An 18,314-nucleotide genomic window follows, 5' to 3' on the forward strand; every position below is an offset into this window, starting at 1 on the left:
AATGACAAAGGCCACGTGCACACTGCAGCTAAATTCGGTTGTCAGTTCACCTTTTACTCCTTAATCTGTACACACATAATTCACTAAAATACAGGAAGTGACAACTGCATTTACAGAAATTCTAGGCAGCGTGTAAGTAACTGAACTGAACAACTACTTGTGATGTATGTAGAAATGTGTCTTCATCTGTATGTGAGATACCGTGAAAGAAGTCTAAACCTTAGCTCATTTGGACACAGGGCTAGTTGCGCTCACTAACCCTGCATTTAAATGTCAGTGTTGCCAGATCTTAAAGGAGTTCACTTTCAGAACTAAAATTTACAGATAATGTGCTCACCCCCTTGTCAGCCAAGATCTTTCTTTCTTCAGTCATAAAGAAATGGTGTTTTTTGAGGAAAACATTTCAGGATTTCTCTCCATATAATGGACTTCTATGGTGCCCCTGAGTTTTAACCAGTGGCGATTTCTTTAAGACTGCAAGGGAAGCTCAGCTTCCCCTATAATGTCACAAAATTAATGGTCAAATTACGTACTATTGTATTAACATTTTATTGACTAAAAATGCGTTAGAAAACGTTCATCTCAAAGACGAATTCGTTCAGAATCAGTTAGATATAGCAGGTCGGCTGACTTGATTTTCTTCTCATACATTCCCGTAGCGTCACAGTGCATTTCCCCATTGAAGCCCAGCGTCCATTGACTTCAATGGGGCTGCTTTGAACGTTTTTTTTCCAGTGCTTTGAAACTAGACGGTCATTGGATAAACGCTGCGATTATGTCCCGCCCACGGACGCTCAGCGTCTCTGGGGGTGAATGAGGAGTGGGCTGGCCTGGACGCTGAGCTTCTGCGTGATGATTGGAGGGTCTGTCGAAAGATTGCATCTCCTTTTGACTGACAGCGATTTTGTCCTATAAGGAATCGCTGAAGCTATTCGTTTGCGCTCTCTGCGGCCGCTCAGTCCCATCGTGGATTTCTCAAGTTCAGTCGAAATAAAAACTGCTGCAACCTATTTCTGTATATTTGCTTGGCGAAATTGCTTGATTTTCATCATACATTTCACACAATTATACACCACATTCCTTGTTTCACTTTTACAGAGTTTAATATATTTTTTAGATCATTCATTCATATGAAACTGCACACGAAAAGTCACTGGAAAAGACGCCTAGTTGGTACGACAGGGTCACAGACCATTTTCTTGAAAAGGAACGTAGGGCAGAATTTACTTTTAAATAAATAGACAATTTTATGATGTAGACCGAAAATGAGCTTCCCCTATTTGACAGACCAGTAGCCGCCACTGGTTTTAACTTCCAAAATGCAGTTTAAATGCAGCTTCAAAGGGCTCTAAATGATCCCAGGCAGAAGAAGGGTCTTATCTAGTGAAACAATTGGTTATTTTCTAAAAAAAAAAAAAAAAAAAAAAGAAGAAGTTAAGACCCTTCTTTCCTCAGCTCTGATCGTTTAGAGCCCTTTGAAGCTGCATTTTGGAAGTTCAAACTCGGGGGCACCATAGAAGTCCATTATACGGAGAGAAATCCTGAAATGCTTCCTTACGACTGAAGAAAGAAAGACATGAACATCTTGGATGACAAAGGGTGAGTACATTATCTGTACATTTTCGTTCTGAAAGTGAACTACTCCTTTAATAGAAAAAAATAATAAACAAGGACAAGCACAAAAAAACTGTAGAACACAAATGCTTTATGTTTTATAACACAAATAAAAATAATCTCATATCTGCCAAAGACCACTTTATTAATTCTGTTAAGTGGCTAGCTTTATGAGCTACGACCAAACAACATGCCTAAAAGCATTTGTAAATACGAGGACATGGCAACATTGCAAGACAGCGATCTCTAAAGCAGCCTCCCGAACATAAGCAAAACACAGTTTGTCTATCAGCAGTAGTTCAGTTAAAATCACCGGACAAAAAATAGTCTTTAGCCAAAAAATGGCAGATGCCAAATGGCAAAATTCTTACTTATTCCTCCAAGACAGGAAAATGTTTCAAATGGGAGAGTTACTGCTGTTCCGCACACACATGGAACAATCATTTACGAGACTCACTCCTGCATTTAAATGCGGTTGTCACTCCTGAAACTTGCAGTGTGTACATGGCCAAAAATGCTGGAGAGCCAAATGTAATTTCCAATAGTATTTTTGAGTGTCTTTTTTATTATTTGTAATATTATTATTATTACTATAACATTTATAAAAATAACTTTAAATGTTTATTATTATTATTATTTTGTTGAATTAAAAATGTATATTTAATTACCATTTGCAAACAACATTTGCTACTCTTATGCCCCAATAAAGGTTTTGTTTCCTATGTAAAATCTTTTTTTTCTACATAAACTATTTTTTTTTTAAAGTTTCCCATATATTTTTTTTTTTTCAGCAAGGCCCAACAAAATTATGTTTAGACAACAAACAAATCTAAATGCAATCGGGTATATTTTCCTAATTAAGTAATCGAGTATTATTTTAATTTTTACCAATAAAACAGCTTTCTGTGCTTAAATGTCTCCGTTTATGTTTTAAAGCACATTCCTGATCTTATTGTGAACATTTCATCAGTACTTGTTATTCCAAAGAAAGAAATGTCAGTCGTCTGTAATCTTTTATCAAAATCATGCTCCACCTCTGAAACGACTTTACTCTGATGTCACCACACCCTCCCCACAAACCACCCGTCATGTAGACTCCATTTTTCATGAACCAAATTATGAACCAGAAAAAATGCAGGCAGGTGAATATGCATCACGATGCAGGCCTTGACTCCAGCCTTCAGCATCTGAGAGAAAAGACGGTTTAAAAGGTGAAAGCAAAGCCTACCTGCGGCGAGAGCCGTCGACGGCGGAGGTCCTGCCTCTCCACCACTTTTTTGACTCATAGTGGCTGCGTTCTGCTCTCCTGAAGATGGCAGCTGCAGCTCTTTCGGGAGAAGGTCATATACTGATTCTAGGGGGAAACAGAGAGACAAATCTATTAAGTCTCAGACGGTAAAACGCAGCAAGTCAAAATAGCCTTGCACAGATTTCTTTGTGGCAACTGATATATGCAGTGAATTTCCAATATCTCATTTCAAGTGGATTATCGCCAGGCAGGGGTGATAATCAGCACACCATTTATTTCAGTACTTTTCCATGACCATAAAAGTGCTCTACATCTGTCAGTCCAATTCCAGGTATACAGTGTCTTTTTGAACCCTACACGGCCTGGTCGTTGACCTGCCTGGCCATCAACACGGAAAAAGTCCTGACTGCTTATTTCACACCAATAGTAAGTGATAAATACCATTTTTGGCATGCCAGAGGCCTTAGTCACCGCTCTGTGATTGTAGTGCGTTATTTTAACAGAACATGAACACAATGCCTTCTGTCCTTGTTCTCTATTCTGATGAGTACAACTTTGAAAACAAGGCTGCTACAAGGGGAAGAGGGCTTTGAGAACCCACTGATCCCAGCAGTTACACTCTTAAAAATAAAGGTTCCAAGACTGTTTTTGCAGTGGTGCCATAGAAAAACTGAACCAAGAACCTTTCAGTAACCAGTTCCTTAAAGAACTATTTTGATCTAAAGAACACTTTTCGATAATAAAGAACCTTTTCTACATTTGAAAGGTTCTATGGATGTTTAAAGGGGTCATCAGATGCCCATTTTCCACAAGTTCACATGATTATGTAGGGTCTTAATGAAAAGTCTTTAATAGGGATACTCATTTCGGTTAATTTTCCTGATCAACAACCGCTGCTCGTTATCCGAACATTAACCGTTAACTGATAAAATTAGAATAATAAATTAGTTTAAAATAAAAATAGAATGCACGAGTATCTGTGATGATACATTAAAAATACAGGCAAATGTTTTATTTTAACGTGCAAACAGCAGCATACAGAGCAACAACAAAAACTGTATTGACATATACTTAAATTATCATGCATCAGCAGCGCTTCTGAGAACAGAGAAAATCTGAATGAAAAAAAAAAGAATAATATAAACAGGCCTACACTAAATATGTTTAAATTAAATAACTAGCTAATTAAGATGACAAAACTAAAACACACTGAATCCTTTTATGCGCTTTGAAGAACTGTACCGGTCTTATTCTTCTCGTCGGACATAAAAATATATAGCAGGCCAGCCAATACCTCAGTGTGCCTAGTTTTGAACATGTCCACATGCTGTACGGATAGGCAGGACCGCTGCCTGTTAACTCTTAGATCCGCGAAAAAAACACACCATCACAAAAACCCTTTCAATTTGCGGTTCGGGACTTCCATCCACTGTCATATGCGTGTGGAGAAGCGCGTGTTTTACAGCGTTCAGCAATAGCCAATCACAGACAGGTATGTTGATTTGATTATCACTGTGGCCAATCAGAGGAGGCTATGTTACAATCCACTCACCAACCAAAGTGCCGGTTTCAGTTTTGCTGATTTCTACACTTTCGCGAACTCTCTTATTAAAACAAAGAAAGTGTTGCCATTATATAAATAAGAGATTAATTGTGCAGTGTAAAGGTTATTTTATTACTTTTTAATAACTTTATGAGATTGCGATGAACTACTCTAGGATGAGTGACAGCTTTCCAGTGATTGTAACGGGAGCGCCTATTGCGCACTTTCTAGACTATAATTCATTCAGAATTTGAATACATTCACTCACGGATTCACTCTCTGATAACCCAATAACGCCACTTGCCACTGAGTTGCATATACAGGCGCATCAACACGCGCGCGTGAGTAAACAGATAACTTACAAATAGCATTATTTCTTTCACCATGCAGCAAACGTAAAAAAAAAAAAAAAAGAATAGAAAAAAAACCTTTTAACCCGTTTAACTGATAGTAATAATCGGTTAAAATTCTTACTGTCGGTTAACGGTTAAACGGTCAATATGAGCATCCCTAGTCTTTAATACACTTTTGTTAAAAATTCTCAATAGTAGTGTAAAAAACAGCCTTTTACCTTGTCAAAATCAGCTCTGCAAAAATTCAGCTCATTTTAAGACATGGCCCCTTTAAATGCTACCGAGCTCTGCTCGCCCCGCCCCTCTCTGCTATTACGAGACATATAATGTTTACTTTAGCCACATTTAGCCACGTTTAGCCACGTTTAACGGCGAAACTTGCCAACAAGCACATTATTAAGAAAGGCCATTCACAAAGATGCATAAAAAATCTTTATATTCACTTCTGCTGTGGGTGAAGCTGCATCAGCATTGATTCACACAAACACAAAGGCATATGCAGTAACAAAGGCAAATCTTTAGTAAATGACGACCACTGTGTTCAGTATTACATCCAACAACAGAACACCTCAATCGCTCAATTAGAGTCTTCCTCTGCACCTGAGTCGACACAATGGCGATCGTATTCGGACTGTTTCTGCTCGGTGAGGGCGGGGCTAAGGTAAGACGCTCATGTCAATCAACTGTGTTTCATCACAACGACAAGAAGCTGACAACGATCTGATTTTACAAAGGGGATTTTACTTTTAAAGATTAAAAAATACCACTGGATGGATTTTTATCATTGTAGGGTGGTTGTGTACACAAACTGCCAACACACATTAATGTTCAAACAACATGTAAAAGTTGGTTTTGCATCTGATGACCCCTTTAAGGTTCTTCATAGAACCATTGATGCCAAAAGAGAACCTTTATTTTTAGTGTAGGCACAAAAAAGGATTAAATAAATAAATAAATGAAAGACTATAACCGTCGCCCATCTGTCCAGAGACAAGCTCCTCAAATCCTTCATTCTTGTCATTTATCACTGGGTCTGAATGAGATTATGATGTTTCAGAACAGATCATCTCTCACAGTTTTGTGGTTTCAGGGATTATTTGTCACACCTGCCTTAAAACTTAGTCAGAGATGACACCATATTTAATTAAAAATGTGAAAAAATTAAGCTGTGAAAGATACACATACAATCTGATCAGTAGTTTGTGCTGTTTTAAAGGGACAGTTTACCCAAAAATGAAAACTCAATCATTATTTTTTCTCCCTCATGTCGTTCCAAACCCGTAAGACCTTCATTCATCTTTTGAAAACAGATTGAGATATTTTTGATGAAATCCAAGAGCTTTCTGACCCTGTATAGACAGAAACGCAACTGACACGTTCAAGGAACAGAAAGGTAAGGACATCGTAAAATAATTTTCATTTTTGGGTGAACTATCCCTTTAATGTTGCAGGGCAGAGATTCCCAAACTTTTTTGTCAGCCAAACACCTTTGACAAAACATGTTTCCTTGAAGTAACCCCTGAGATTATTATTATTCAGTTAATATTTGAATAATTTAACAACACAGTGACATTTGCATGTTCACGGTTCTAGATGTCAGTTACAGATCACATGGCATGCGATTAAGCAAATGCAATATTTCCATTTTTTGTGAGCATTTTTTTTATTGATTTTTATTAAATTATTGATTTAAAAGTATTAGGCTGAATAATTTGCTGAAAAATATATATTGTTATTATATATATATATATATATATATATATATATATATATATATATATATATATTTATATATGCTGCTAAAATTACAGGCAAAAAAGGCCACACTTAAATGCTAGAAATAGTTGTTTTTTCAAGGTATTCACACTTAGGTTCAATTTTTACAAAAAAAAAAAAAAGACTTTTAGACCGTTTAACTGACAACAGCTTTACAAATTAACTGAGAAAAGTTGAAAACGTATGTCTACAAAAATAAGCAACATGCATGGGATCTGCATTAAGTATGAACTGAGCCACTGAAAACACCAGATCATGAGCTGCTCGTGTGTAAATTATGGAACTAAAATACATTTTAATTTCTCAAAATTCCATTTTATTTTTTTCAAATTCAGTTTTTCTGCATGAATTTTACTGGATTCCGTTTTCTTCTGTTTTAGTTTTTCTAGACTCTAGTTTTTAATTGTTAAATTAAATTTTTAAATGTCTATTAATTGAAATAATAAAACTTAACAGTAATTTATCAAAAGGCCCTATGGATATTTATTTAAGGCCCTATGGATATATTTTTCCTCAAATGTAGTTTTTTTTTTTTTTTTTACCAAATTCTGCTTTCTATTAATTTTCTATATCCCATATTGATTTTATACTAAACTAATTTATTATTATTATTATTTTATTTCTTTTTTTGTTCAGAAATACTGTGTTGTGTACTTCTGTTTTGTTCTGATAAATATCATCAGAATAAATTGCAGCCTTTTGCGTTTTGATCGATGTAATTCGCATGATATTGCAATTTTTATTTTATTTTGGTTAACTGCAGCCTTATTTGTTTTCCATTACAATTTTCATTTTTTTATTTAATTATTTATTGAATTATTTGATCCTTATCGACATATAATCACAACATTTTCTGCAACTTTTCAAAGCTCAATCACAGTTTATCCTTTATTTATTTATTTATTTATTCCTTCATTCTGAAATAACAAAACAATCAAAATATATAAATAAATACATAAATTATAAACAGTGTGATTGAGATTTGAAAAAATGACAACACATTTGTGATTATTTATCAATAGTGATCAAATAAATAAATAAATAAATAATTGTATGAATTAATAATAATAATAATAATAAGAAGAAGAAGACTACGGATATGAATAAATACAAATAATTTTTTTTAAAAAAAGAAAGTACTGTAATATTTAGAACTGTGCAGCCTTATTTGTTTTCCATTTCCAATTAAAATTTTTATGATTTAATTATTAAAGTTCATCAACTCACAAACTACCTGCAGTTTCCTCATGAATCTCCAGGGGTTTACAGTTGGGAACCAACTAGGTATTGTCCAGTTTTTTACAATCAATGCGTCTTTTGTCTTGAAATGTTTTGAAAGACGTTTTTCATCAGCTGAATGATTAGTATAGAGCCACACAACAGTTTAACTCATTGAACACTAGTGGCATCAATGGAATCACAACAGATAATGGCTTACAAACAGGTTTTTTCAAACACAACTCCCTCCATCTCTCTTTGGTCAGACAGGTAGCCACACCCCCAAGTCATGCCATTGGCTGAAACAGCTTGACATATTAAACCACTCAACAAAGCAAACATGTTTATAGAACGCCACAGCGTTTACACTCTTTAGGGAATGACAATCTACAAATGGCTTACTTATAGCAGTCTCTGCACATAGGAGAAAAAAAGATTTTCCAGATTTGAGGATGTTTGCACACTGTATGTGCACACTCTTTCCATCTGCATGTATAATATAAAGAAAATTTTAAGCAGTCCTACACAAAATAAAGTGTGAAATGCACTTGTGTGTTTAGAGGCCTCTTAAATTCTGAGAACAAATTCACCTCTTATACGGCCAGAAATAGATGCAAACATGGGGGCAGGTAAAGGCAAATTCTCGGTATGGCCATCAACACAGTTTAGAGAGGCGAGACGGGGACCAACAGACACTCTCTGTTTCTAACTCAAACAAGCCTAGGAAAGTGGATTTTGTAAGCCTTGAGACCAAAAAAAAAAAAAAAAAAAATCACAGTTCTTGCACAACCACCATTACTTTTTCCAAATATCATTGTCTGGACTTTAAAGGAGTAGTTCACTTTTTAGAACAAAAATGTACACATAATGCACTCACCCCCTTGTCATTCAAGATGTTCATGTCTTTCTTTCTTCAGTCCTAAATAAATTATGTTTTTTGAGGAAAACATTTGAGGATTTTTCTCCATATACAGTGGTATGAAAAAGTGTTGGCCCCCTTAATGATTTTTTTATTTTTTGCATGTTTGTCACACTTTAATGTTTCAGAGATAACACAAGTAAACACAACATGCAGTTTTTAAATGAAGGGTTTTTTTATGAAGGCCCTGTGTGAAAAAGTGAAAAAGCGACCAAAATTAAGGTCAGTGTTCATGACTCCACCATAAGAAAGAGACTGGGCAAAAATGGCCTGCATGGCAGAGTTCCAAGACAAAAACCTCTGCTGAGCAAAAAGAACATAAAGGCTCGTCTCAGTTTTGCCAGAAAACATCTTGATGATCCCCAAGACTTTTGGGAAAATACTCTGTGGACTGACGAGACAAAAGTTGAACTTTTTGGAAGGTGTGTGTCCCATTACGCCTGGCGTAAAAGTAACACAGCATTTCAGAAAAAGAACATCATACCAACAGTAAAATATGGTGGTGATAGTGTGATGGTCTGGGGCTGTTTTGCTGCTTCTGGACCTGAAAGACTTGCTGTGATAAATGGAACCATGAATTCTGCTGTCTACCAAAAAATCCTGAAGGACAATGTCCAGCTATCTATTCGTGACCTCAAGCTGAAGCGAACTTGGGTTCTCCAGCTGGACAATGATCCAAAACACACCAGCAAATCCACCTCTGAATGGCTGAAGAAAAACAAAATGAAGACTTTGGAGTGGCCTAGTCAAAGTCCTGACCCGAATCCTATTGAGATGTTGTGGCATGACTTTAAAAAGGTGGTTCATGCTCGAAAACCCTCCAATGTGGCTGAATTACAACAATTCTGCCAAGATGAGTGAGCCAAAATTCCTGCACAGCGCTGTAACAGACTCACTGCAAGTTATAGCAAACGCTTGATTGCAGTTGTTGCTGCTAATGGTGGCCCAACCAGTTATTACGTTTAGGGGGCAAATACCTTTTTACACAGGGCCATGTGGGTTTGGATTTTGTTTTCCCTTTATAATAAAAAGCTTCATTCAAAAACTGTGTTGGAACTGAAAATTGGAACTGCATGTTGTGTTTACTTGTGTTATCTTTGATTAATATTTAAATTTGTTTGATGATCTGAAACATTAAAGTGTGACAAACAATGAAAAAAAAATCAGGAAGGGGGCCAACACTTTTTCACACCACTGAAGTGGACATCTATGGTGCCCCCAAGTTTAAACTTCCAAAATGTAGATTAAATGCAGCTTTAAAGGGCTCTAAATGATCCCAGCCGAGGAAGAAGGGTCTTATCAAGGAAACAATCGATTCATTTCTAAAAACATTTACAACTTATATACTTTTTAATCTCTACACAAAGTACACACAGAGCTAGATAAGACGAGCATTTAAGGTTAAAAAGTATATATATTGTAAATTTTTTTTTTTTTTTTTTTTTAGAAAATAACCGATCATTTTGCTAGATAAGACCCTTCTTTCCTCGGCTGGGATCATTTAGAGCCCTTTGAAGCTGCATTTTGTAAGTTCAAACTCGGGGGCACCATAGAAGTCCACTATATGGAGAGAAATCCTGAAATGTTTTCCTCAAAAACATAATTTCCTAAGAAAATGCTAAAGTGCCTTGATTTTCCCCTTTTATAATCCACAGTAAGTTCCAAGAAGTATGGAATTTACATTTTTAAAACACCATTGTATTTGATATAAGCTTAATTCATTTCTGGAGGATGCATCTTTTTGCACCTTCACCATGTATTGATAGTGAAGGTATAGTGAAATTTTACAGACCTGTCATGACAAGTTGCTTATAAAGAACCGACTTGCAAATCAATATCATCGTATCCTAGGAATTTGTTTTTGTATCCCCACAACTCTGATTTATAACTTGCTTTTACTTGTACATTGAGTAATAGCATCTGCTACTAATTAACATCAGTAGGTTTTTCTTATGCAAAAAAACCCCATGCATATTAATCACTTATAAGACATGATAGTACCCAAATCCTGCTCTTTCCCTGTATTACCAGGCTGGTCTGCACATGCAGGAACATGTGCCGTGTGCACAGGGCCCTTCAAGTAAACAGATTGCCAACCACATAGACAGAAAATATGCGCTGTGCGCTAAGACTGCGGCTGCAGAATCAGTACCTGGACTGTTTCTAAGTGTTTCCATTCATTTTTAAGAGAGAAAATTCCTATTTTGCTGCATAGTTTCTTCCCACACAAACAAGACACAGTGGCTGCCGTTCATGTCCCAAAACACAGTTTTTCTTTCACTAGGGAAAATAAAAAAACAAAGAGCAATATCATTAACTTGGTAAACATTATGATTTCATTGCTTCTACAAAGCAAATTTCTCACTTTCCAGTTCCTTTCTTGTTCAGACTAGATTTGATGCCAAAACACACTAGCGCTGAATTAAAGGGATAGTTCACAGACATTTACTCTTCCACGTCTTGTTTTACACCCAGAAGATTTGCTTTTTACATGTAAGACAAAAGAAGAAATTTGAAAAAAGAAGAAAATGAAATCTTTGTGCTGCTTTTTTTCAAACAACTTTTGGGTGAAATATCCTTGCAATTCGTTTCATGTTGCTGCAAGTGTCATAATATAATGTGCCAATCATCTTCCCAAACTTGTAATGACAAGTGCTAATAAATTGGCTCCTGTAAACAAAAGAGAAGCAATTTTCCACCAAAATAAATGCTGAAAGATGAACAAATTAAGACAGTCATAAAAATGTATATTACAATTTTACAGTTTAGTTTTTTTAAATACTAAAGATTTAATTTTTCAATTTTAAATTTTACAATAGTTTCTTATTTTGTTTAATATTTGTATTTATTTATGTTCATATCCATATTATTATTATTATTATTATTATTATTAATGTATAAATCACAAACTTTCTGGCAATTTTTCAAATCTCAATGACAGTTTATCATTTTTGTATTTATTTATTTTGATTATTTATTTATTTATTACTTCATTCTTAAATAATCAAAATAGACAAACAAAGAAATAAATCATTAAAAATAAATAAATGAATTAATAAATAAATGATAAGCCGTGTGATTGAGATTAATTACATTAAAAAATTGCCAAAAATTTGCATTATATATCAATAATGATCAAATAAATAAATTAATTAATTACAAATATTAAACAAAATAAGAAAGTATTGTAATATTTAAAATTGTAAAATTCAAAATTGAGTATTTAAGAAAAATATTATTTGGAAAATAACTTCTTTTTTGTTACAGCAGTCAATTCATTAGCACTTGTCATTACAAGTTTGGGAAGATGCTTGGCACATTATATTATGACAATTGCAGCATACATGAAATTGTATGAAAAGGAGCAGTGTGAAGATTTAAGAATATGCTTTGTTTGCTTTGCTTTTATTTTATTTTATTTTATTTTATGGGTAACACTTTACAATAAGGTTCATTAGTTAACATTAGTTAACCACATTAGTTAACATGAACTAATAATGAACTGCACTTATACAGCAGTTATTAATCTTTGTTAATGTTAATTTCAACATTTACTAATACATTATAAAAATTTTGTTAACATTAGTTAATGCAGTGTGAACTAACATGAACAAACAATGAACAACTGTATTTCCGTTAACTAATGTTAATAAAGATTAGTAAATACAGTAACAAATGTATTGCTCATGGTTAGTTCATGTTAGTTAGTACATTAACTAATGTTTAACTAATGAACCTTATTGTAAAGTGTTACCATTTTATGTTATTTAGCATGGCCTGCGGTGCTTGCTACTCTTTATGATACAGACGTTCGACCACACAAGGAAGACGGAAAAACTGAAATTCATAGCATTCAACCAAAAAGCTCAACATATTTGAACTGTGGTTGAAAGGGAAAAGTAAAGAAAGGAAAGAACACATTATGCAAGTGATCCAGAACGCTCATTCACACTTTCATTCACTATTGCGGATTCTTGGCGCTTGTTCTGATTAGCCCTGGGTTACGCGAGAGCTCCAGAGTTTTTGGCTGTTGGCCCGTCAAGCCCCCCCCCATTACCCCCTCTACCTTCAGCCCCTCGAGTTTTTCCTCTTGTTAGAATTTGGCTTGATCTTCTTGCTTGATTTAACTAGCTAAACAGGTTTTGTGAAGTGGCTGCAAGGCTCGTCAGGCAGAAATGCCAACTGTCAAATCACAGACAAAAAGATAACGTATGTGATGACACTAGACTGAAAGAGTGGGCTCATGAATATTAATTAGCACACAACGACATTGCTCAATATCCAGTCAGGATATTATTTATGAATGGATGGGCTTTGTATGCATCAGATTAGGGCTGGGCGATTAATCGAAAAATAATCGAAATCGACATTCAGAACCTATAATCGTTAAAATTTTTCCAGGAAGATTATTTCAATTACTTTCCCTTTAAAAAACACAAGCACTCCGTTCCGTTATTCCGCCGACATGTCGATGGAGAGCTTAAACAGTATTTATACAGTAAAAAGAATTTACAGGATATACAAGGGTAATTTTATTTAGAGGAGATACTGCTTATTTTCTACTTTTAATATGAAAAACATTGAAAATTATTTATTTTGTTTCCAATAGTGCAAGTTATTTATTTTCACTAATTTAAGAAAAATGTGACTTTTCGTTTTAAGCAATGCTTGCTTTAATTTCAGTTGTTCAACACTGATGTTCAATTAATAATCATAGATCGTAGATACTGTGTTTCCTTCAATTATTTTAAAATCAAGTAATGCACCCTTCATCCAAAAATCTCTCGCTTGTAATATGTGAACATATTTACTGAACAAAACTTGTCAGTGAACTATGAGGGCAAAAAAATAAATATTATATAAATATAATTAAAAATAATTTTATTAATAAATAAAATAATCGTTCATTAATCGTAATCGGGTTAAAATGTTCAATTAATCGAGATTTTGATTCTAAGCCAAATTGCCCAACCCTACATCAGATACACTTCATTTGCAAGACCTTCTACACATTTTAGTGTAAACTTAATATTTAAAACTGCCAAGGCACACTTTTTTCAACATACATGTAAGGCCTCTTGAACTCAGTGAGTTCTGACATTCCTTTTTATAACCAGAACCAGAACCAGAACCAGAAATGTGCTTTTAATGCAAGCCAACAAAGGTGTATTTTAATATCTTAAATGGGATGTGGGCTAAAAAGCCTGGTGTCTCTGACACAGTGCCTTTGAAGCTTTACAAGGTGAAAGGACAAGAGGGATTTAAGCTGGGAATCATTTATAACACTCTACAAATGTTTATTACTTCTTCCAGCCTGCTGCCGACGGCACCATAGCAACCAGGAGCAAAGCGCAGCCTACATCTCTAAGTATTCTGAGCATTAAGTAGGTGGTAAAGGGACATTTAAATGGGGGCTGCTGTATATGAGGGAAAAAACAAAGAGACAGTTACTGCCCTAAAGCAAGTACTACCAAAACAGACAGACAGGTAACGAGTAGAAACTATCTAAAGGTGTACATTTATATTGTTAATCAAAGCAGAGCAGTGTCTTAAAAGTATATATTCTTTATGCAGTTGAGGTCAAAAGTTTAATACACTTTGTAGAATTTTCAAAAATGTTAATTATTTTAACAAAATAAGAGGATAATACAAAATGCATGTTATTTTGTATTTAGTACTGACCTGAATAAGGTATTTCACATAAAAGGCGTTCACATATAGTCCACAAGAGAAAACAATAGTTGAATTTATAAAAATGACCCTGCGCAAAAGTTTACATACACTTGATTCTTAATACCGTGTCGTCCACAGCTGTGTTGTTTGTTGAGTGATAGTTGTTCATGAGTCCCTCCTTTGTCCTGAACAGTTAAACTGCCTGCTGTTTCTTCAGGTCTCACAAATTCTTTGGTTTTTCAGCATGTTTTGTGTATTTGAACCCTTTTCAACAATAACTATGATTTTGAGATCCATCTTTTCACACTGAGGACAACTGAGGGACACATATGCAACTATTACTGAAGGTTCAAATACTCACTGATGCTTCAGAAGGAAACACAATGCATTAAGAGCCGGGGAAAACTTTTTGAAATTGAAGACGAGGGTAAATGTAACTTATTTTATCTTCTGGGAAACGTGTAAGTATCTTCTGTAGCTTCTAAAGAGCAGTACTAAATGAAAGAAATATGATATTTAGGCAAAATAAGAAAAATGTACAAATCATTCTGTTCAAAAGTTTACACCCCTTGGCAGGGGCGTAGCAACCGGGGGGGACGGGGGGGACATGTCCCCCGCACTTTTTTTGACCTAGCACCAATATTTCCGCCATTGTTCTCTGATTTGTTACTTAGATTTGAGTGAACTAACATTTAGCCAATCACAGCGCAAATCAATTGGGTGTCCTCAAATTGCCACTTTGGTGCTGTAAAATGCCCATTGTTCTTCTATTTAAAATTTATTATACTGTTTGAACATCACCATACTGTCCCCCCCCACTTTTAAATTGGCTGCTACACCCCTGCCCCCTGGCTCTTAATGCATTGTGTTTTCTTCTGAAGCATCAGTGAGTGTTTGAACCTTCTGTAATAGTTGCATATGAAACCCTCAGTTCATCTCAGTGTGAAAAGGTGGATCTCAGAATCATACAGTCATTGTCAGAAGGGGTTCAAATACACAAAAATGCAGAAAAACCAAAGAATTTGTGGGACCTGAAGGATTTTTCTGAAGAACAGCGGGCAGTTTAACTGTTCACGACAAATAAAGGACTCATGAACAACTATCACTAATTAAAAACACAGCTGTGGATCATTAAGGTAACAACACAGTTTTAAGAATCAAAAGTAGGGTCATTTTTTCTAAATTCAACTTTTATTTTCTCTTCTGGACTATATGTAAATGTATGTGTAATATCTTATTCAGTTCAGTACCAAATAAAAAATAACATGCATTTTGTATGATCCCTTATTTTGGTAAATGTGACCCTGGACCACAAAACCAGTCTTAAGTCGCTGGGGTATATTTGTAGCTATAGTCAAAAATACATTGTATGGGTCAAAATTATTGATTTTTCTTTTATGCCAAAAATCATTAGGAAATTAAGTAAAGATCATGTTCCATGAAGATTTTTGTAAAATTCCTACTATAAATATATCAAAATGTAATTTTTGATTAGTAATATGCATTGCTAAGAACTTAATTTGGACAACTTTAAAGGTGATTTTCTCAGTATTTTGATTGTTTTGCACCCTCAGATTCCAGATTTTCAAATAGATGTATCTCGGCCAAATATTGTCCTATCCTAACAAACCATATATCAATAGAAAGCTTACTTATGATGTATACATCTCAGTTTTGTAAAATTTAATCTTATGACTGGTTTTGTGGTCCAGGGTCACAAATAATTAACGTTTTGCAGATTCTGCAAGGTGCATGTAAACTTTTGACCTCAACAGTAGATGTCATGGAATGCTGAAATCAAATATGATACAGTATGTGAGCTGATTTCATTTAGGCCACAGATTAAATTATATTCTGACAATAATTTTCATATAACTTTAAATAGATAACACAAAAAATAGAGCCCTTTTCAACATGGTTTGTATGTTAATCTTGATCAGTGTGAAATAATTTGATGAAGTGTTATATCATGCCACTATCTTGTTTATTCATCATGATCAATCACTGGTATAATTTCTGAAAACTCCATTTAAGTACCTAAATTTTAAGCACATAATTTATGTAATAGATAGTTAGATAGATAATAGATAGTTCACCCAAAAAATGAAAACTACCCAATGATTTACTCAACCTCAAGCCATCCTCTGTGTATATGACTTTACTCTTTCAGACGAACACAATCAGAGTTGTATTAAAAAAGTCAGGTGAGAATATGCTAGTCTCGTGAGAAACACGTTTACAGCAAATGAAAACCAGTCTCCTCTTGGCTTATATAGAAATACTCTGAAATTGTTCTTTACCTAAAAGTTTTAAATATGGTTATTTTTCTTACACAAACACATTGATTCATTACATAAGGCCTTTATTAACCCTGTGTGGCTGTGTGGAGGACTTTTTATGATAGATGGATGCACTTCATTGGACTTCAAAATCTCAACACCCATTCACTGCCATTATAAAGCTTCGCAGAGCTTTTTAACTCTGATTGTAATCACATGAAAGAAGAAAGTCATATACCTAGGATGGCCTGTGGGTGATTAAATCATTGAGTAATTTTCATTTTGGGGTGAACTAGCCCTTTAAGTATTTTTTGTCAATTATTCCTTAGGAAGATTATATGATAGCTCCGTCACATTGCACCTCTACACTGTCTTTTTAGTCAAAAGGATCTTCTTAAAGGAGTAGTTCACTTTCAGAACAAAAAATTACAGATTATGTACTCACCCCCTTGTCATCCAAGATGTTCATGTCTTTCTTTCTTCAGTCGTAAAGAAATTATGATTTTTGAGGAAAACATTTCAGGATTTCTCTCCATATAATGGACTTCTATGGTGCCCCCAAGTTTGAACTTCTAAAATGCAGCTTCAAATGGCTCTAAACGATCACAGCTGAGGAAAGAAGGGTCTTATCTTGCAAAATGATCAGTTATTTTCTAAAAAAAAATTACAATTTATATACTTTTTAACCTCAAATGCTCGTCTTGTCTAGCTCTGTGTGTACTCTGTGTATTCCTGTTCAAGACAGTTAGGGTATGTCAGAAAACTCCCATCTTATTTTCTCCTCCAACTTCAAAATCGTCCTACATCGCCGTTTTACCTTTTTTTGTAAAAGGTGATAAGATAAGACACTTCTTCCTCGGCTGGGATCATTTAGAGCCCTTTGAAGCTGCATTTAAGCTGCATTTTGGAAGTTCAAACTCGGGGGCACCATAGAAATCCATTATATGGAGAGAAATCCTGAAATGTAATTTCTTTACGACTGAAGAAGAAAGACTTCTGTTCTGAAAGTGAACTACTCCTTTAACAACTACTAACAAACACCAGACACATTCAGAGAAAAGCTAAAGTATGACAGCCTATATTCAAAAAGTTATTAAAGTCAAACACAACAAGTGTCACACTGTGCTCTAACACATATCCAATCAGAGAGATTGAATGCTCTTTCATTAGAAGATAGCAGAGCCAGTGTCCACTTCATCCATTTAACCTCTGGGCCGGTGTGGTAGGATCTGCCCCCGTCCCATGAGGGCAATAGATAATGAGAACATCCAAGGGCAACAAAATTCACAGCCAAGAAGAAGACTATCAAACCAGCTACATTATTAGTCAAGCGTCAATAGCTCTGGGCTAAACAATGGCTTAACCTTGAGGCAGATATGAAGGGGGACTTTACAGGCCAACCTGGGACAGGGTGGAGGAACGGAGTGTGCCGGGAGGAGGATGTTTGTTTCATTCTGCGTGCCACCACATGCTTCTCATTACATGTAGGCTAATGTACTCCATTCAATACGCTCTTAAAAATTAAAGTTCCAAAAAGGGATTTTCAAAGCGATGCCATTAAAGATCTAATAAAGAAAGCATTTTAATAATTTAAAGAATCTTTTTCCACTGTTAAGAACTGTTAAGATTCCATGGATGTTAAAGGTTCTTTGTGGAAACACCAATGCCGTTAAATAATGCACTGTATTTT

At 34.9% G+C, this 18,314-nt stretch overlaps 1 protein-coding gene across 1 annotated transcript in view; it reads right to left on the reverse strand.

The window, feature by feature from the left end:
* nfat5b (nuclear factor of activated T cells 5b) overlaps positions 1 to 18,314 on the reverse strand; it is an 83,468-nt gene that overhangs the window by 36,659 nt on the left and 28,495 nt on the right. Inside the window, exon 2 of the mRNA XM_073835651.1 lies at positions 2,843 to 2,968. Coding sequence (XP_073691752.1) covers positions 2,843 to 2,968 — 126 coding nt within the window. The remainder of the gene's footprint in view (positions 1 to 2,842; positions 2,969 to 18,314) is intronic.

This window comes from Garra rufa, chromosome 3 (genome assembly GCF_049309525.1).
Source record: "Garra rufa chromosome 3, GarRuf1.0, whole genome shotgun sequence".
Classification (NCBI taxonomy): domain Eukaryota; kingdom Metazoa; phylum Chordata; class Actinopteri; order Cypriniformes; family Cyprinidae; genus Garra; species Garra rufa.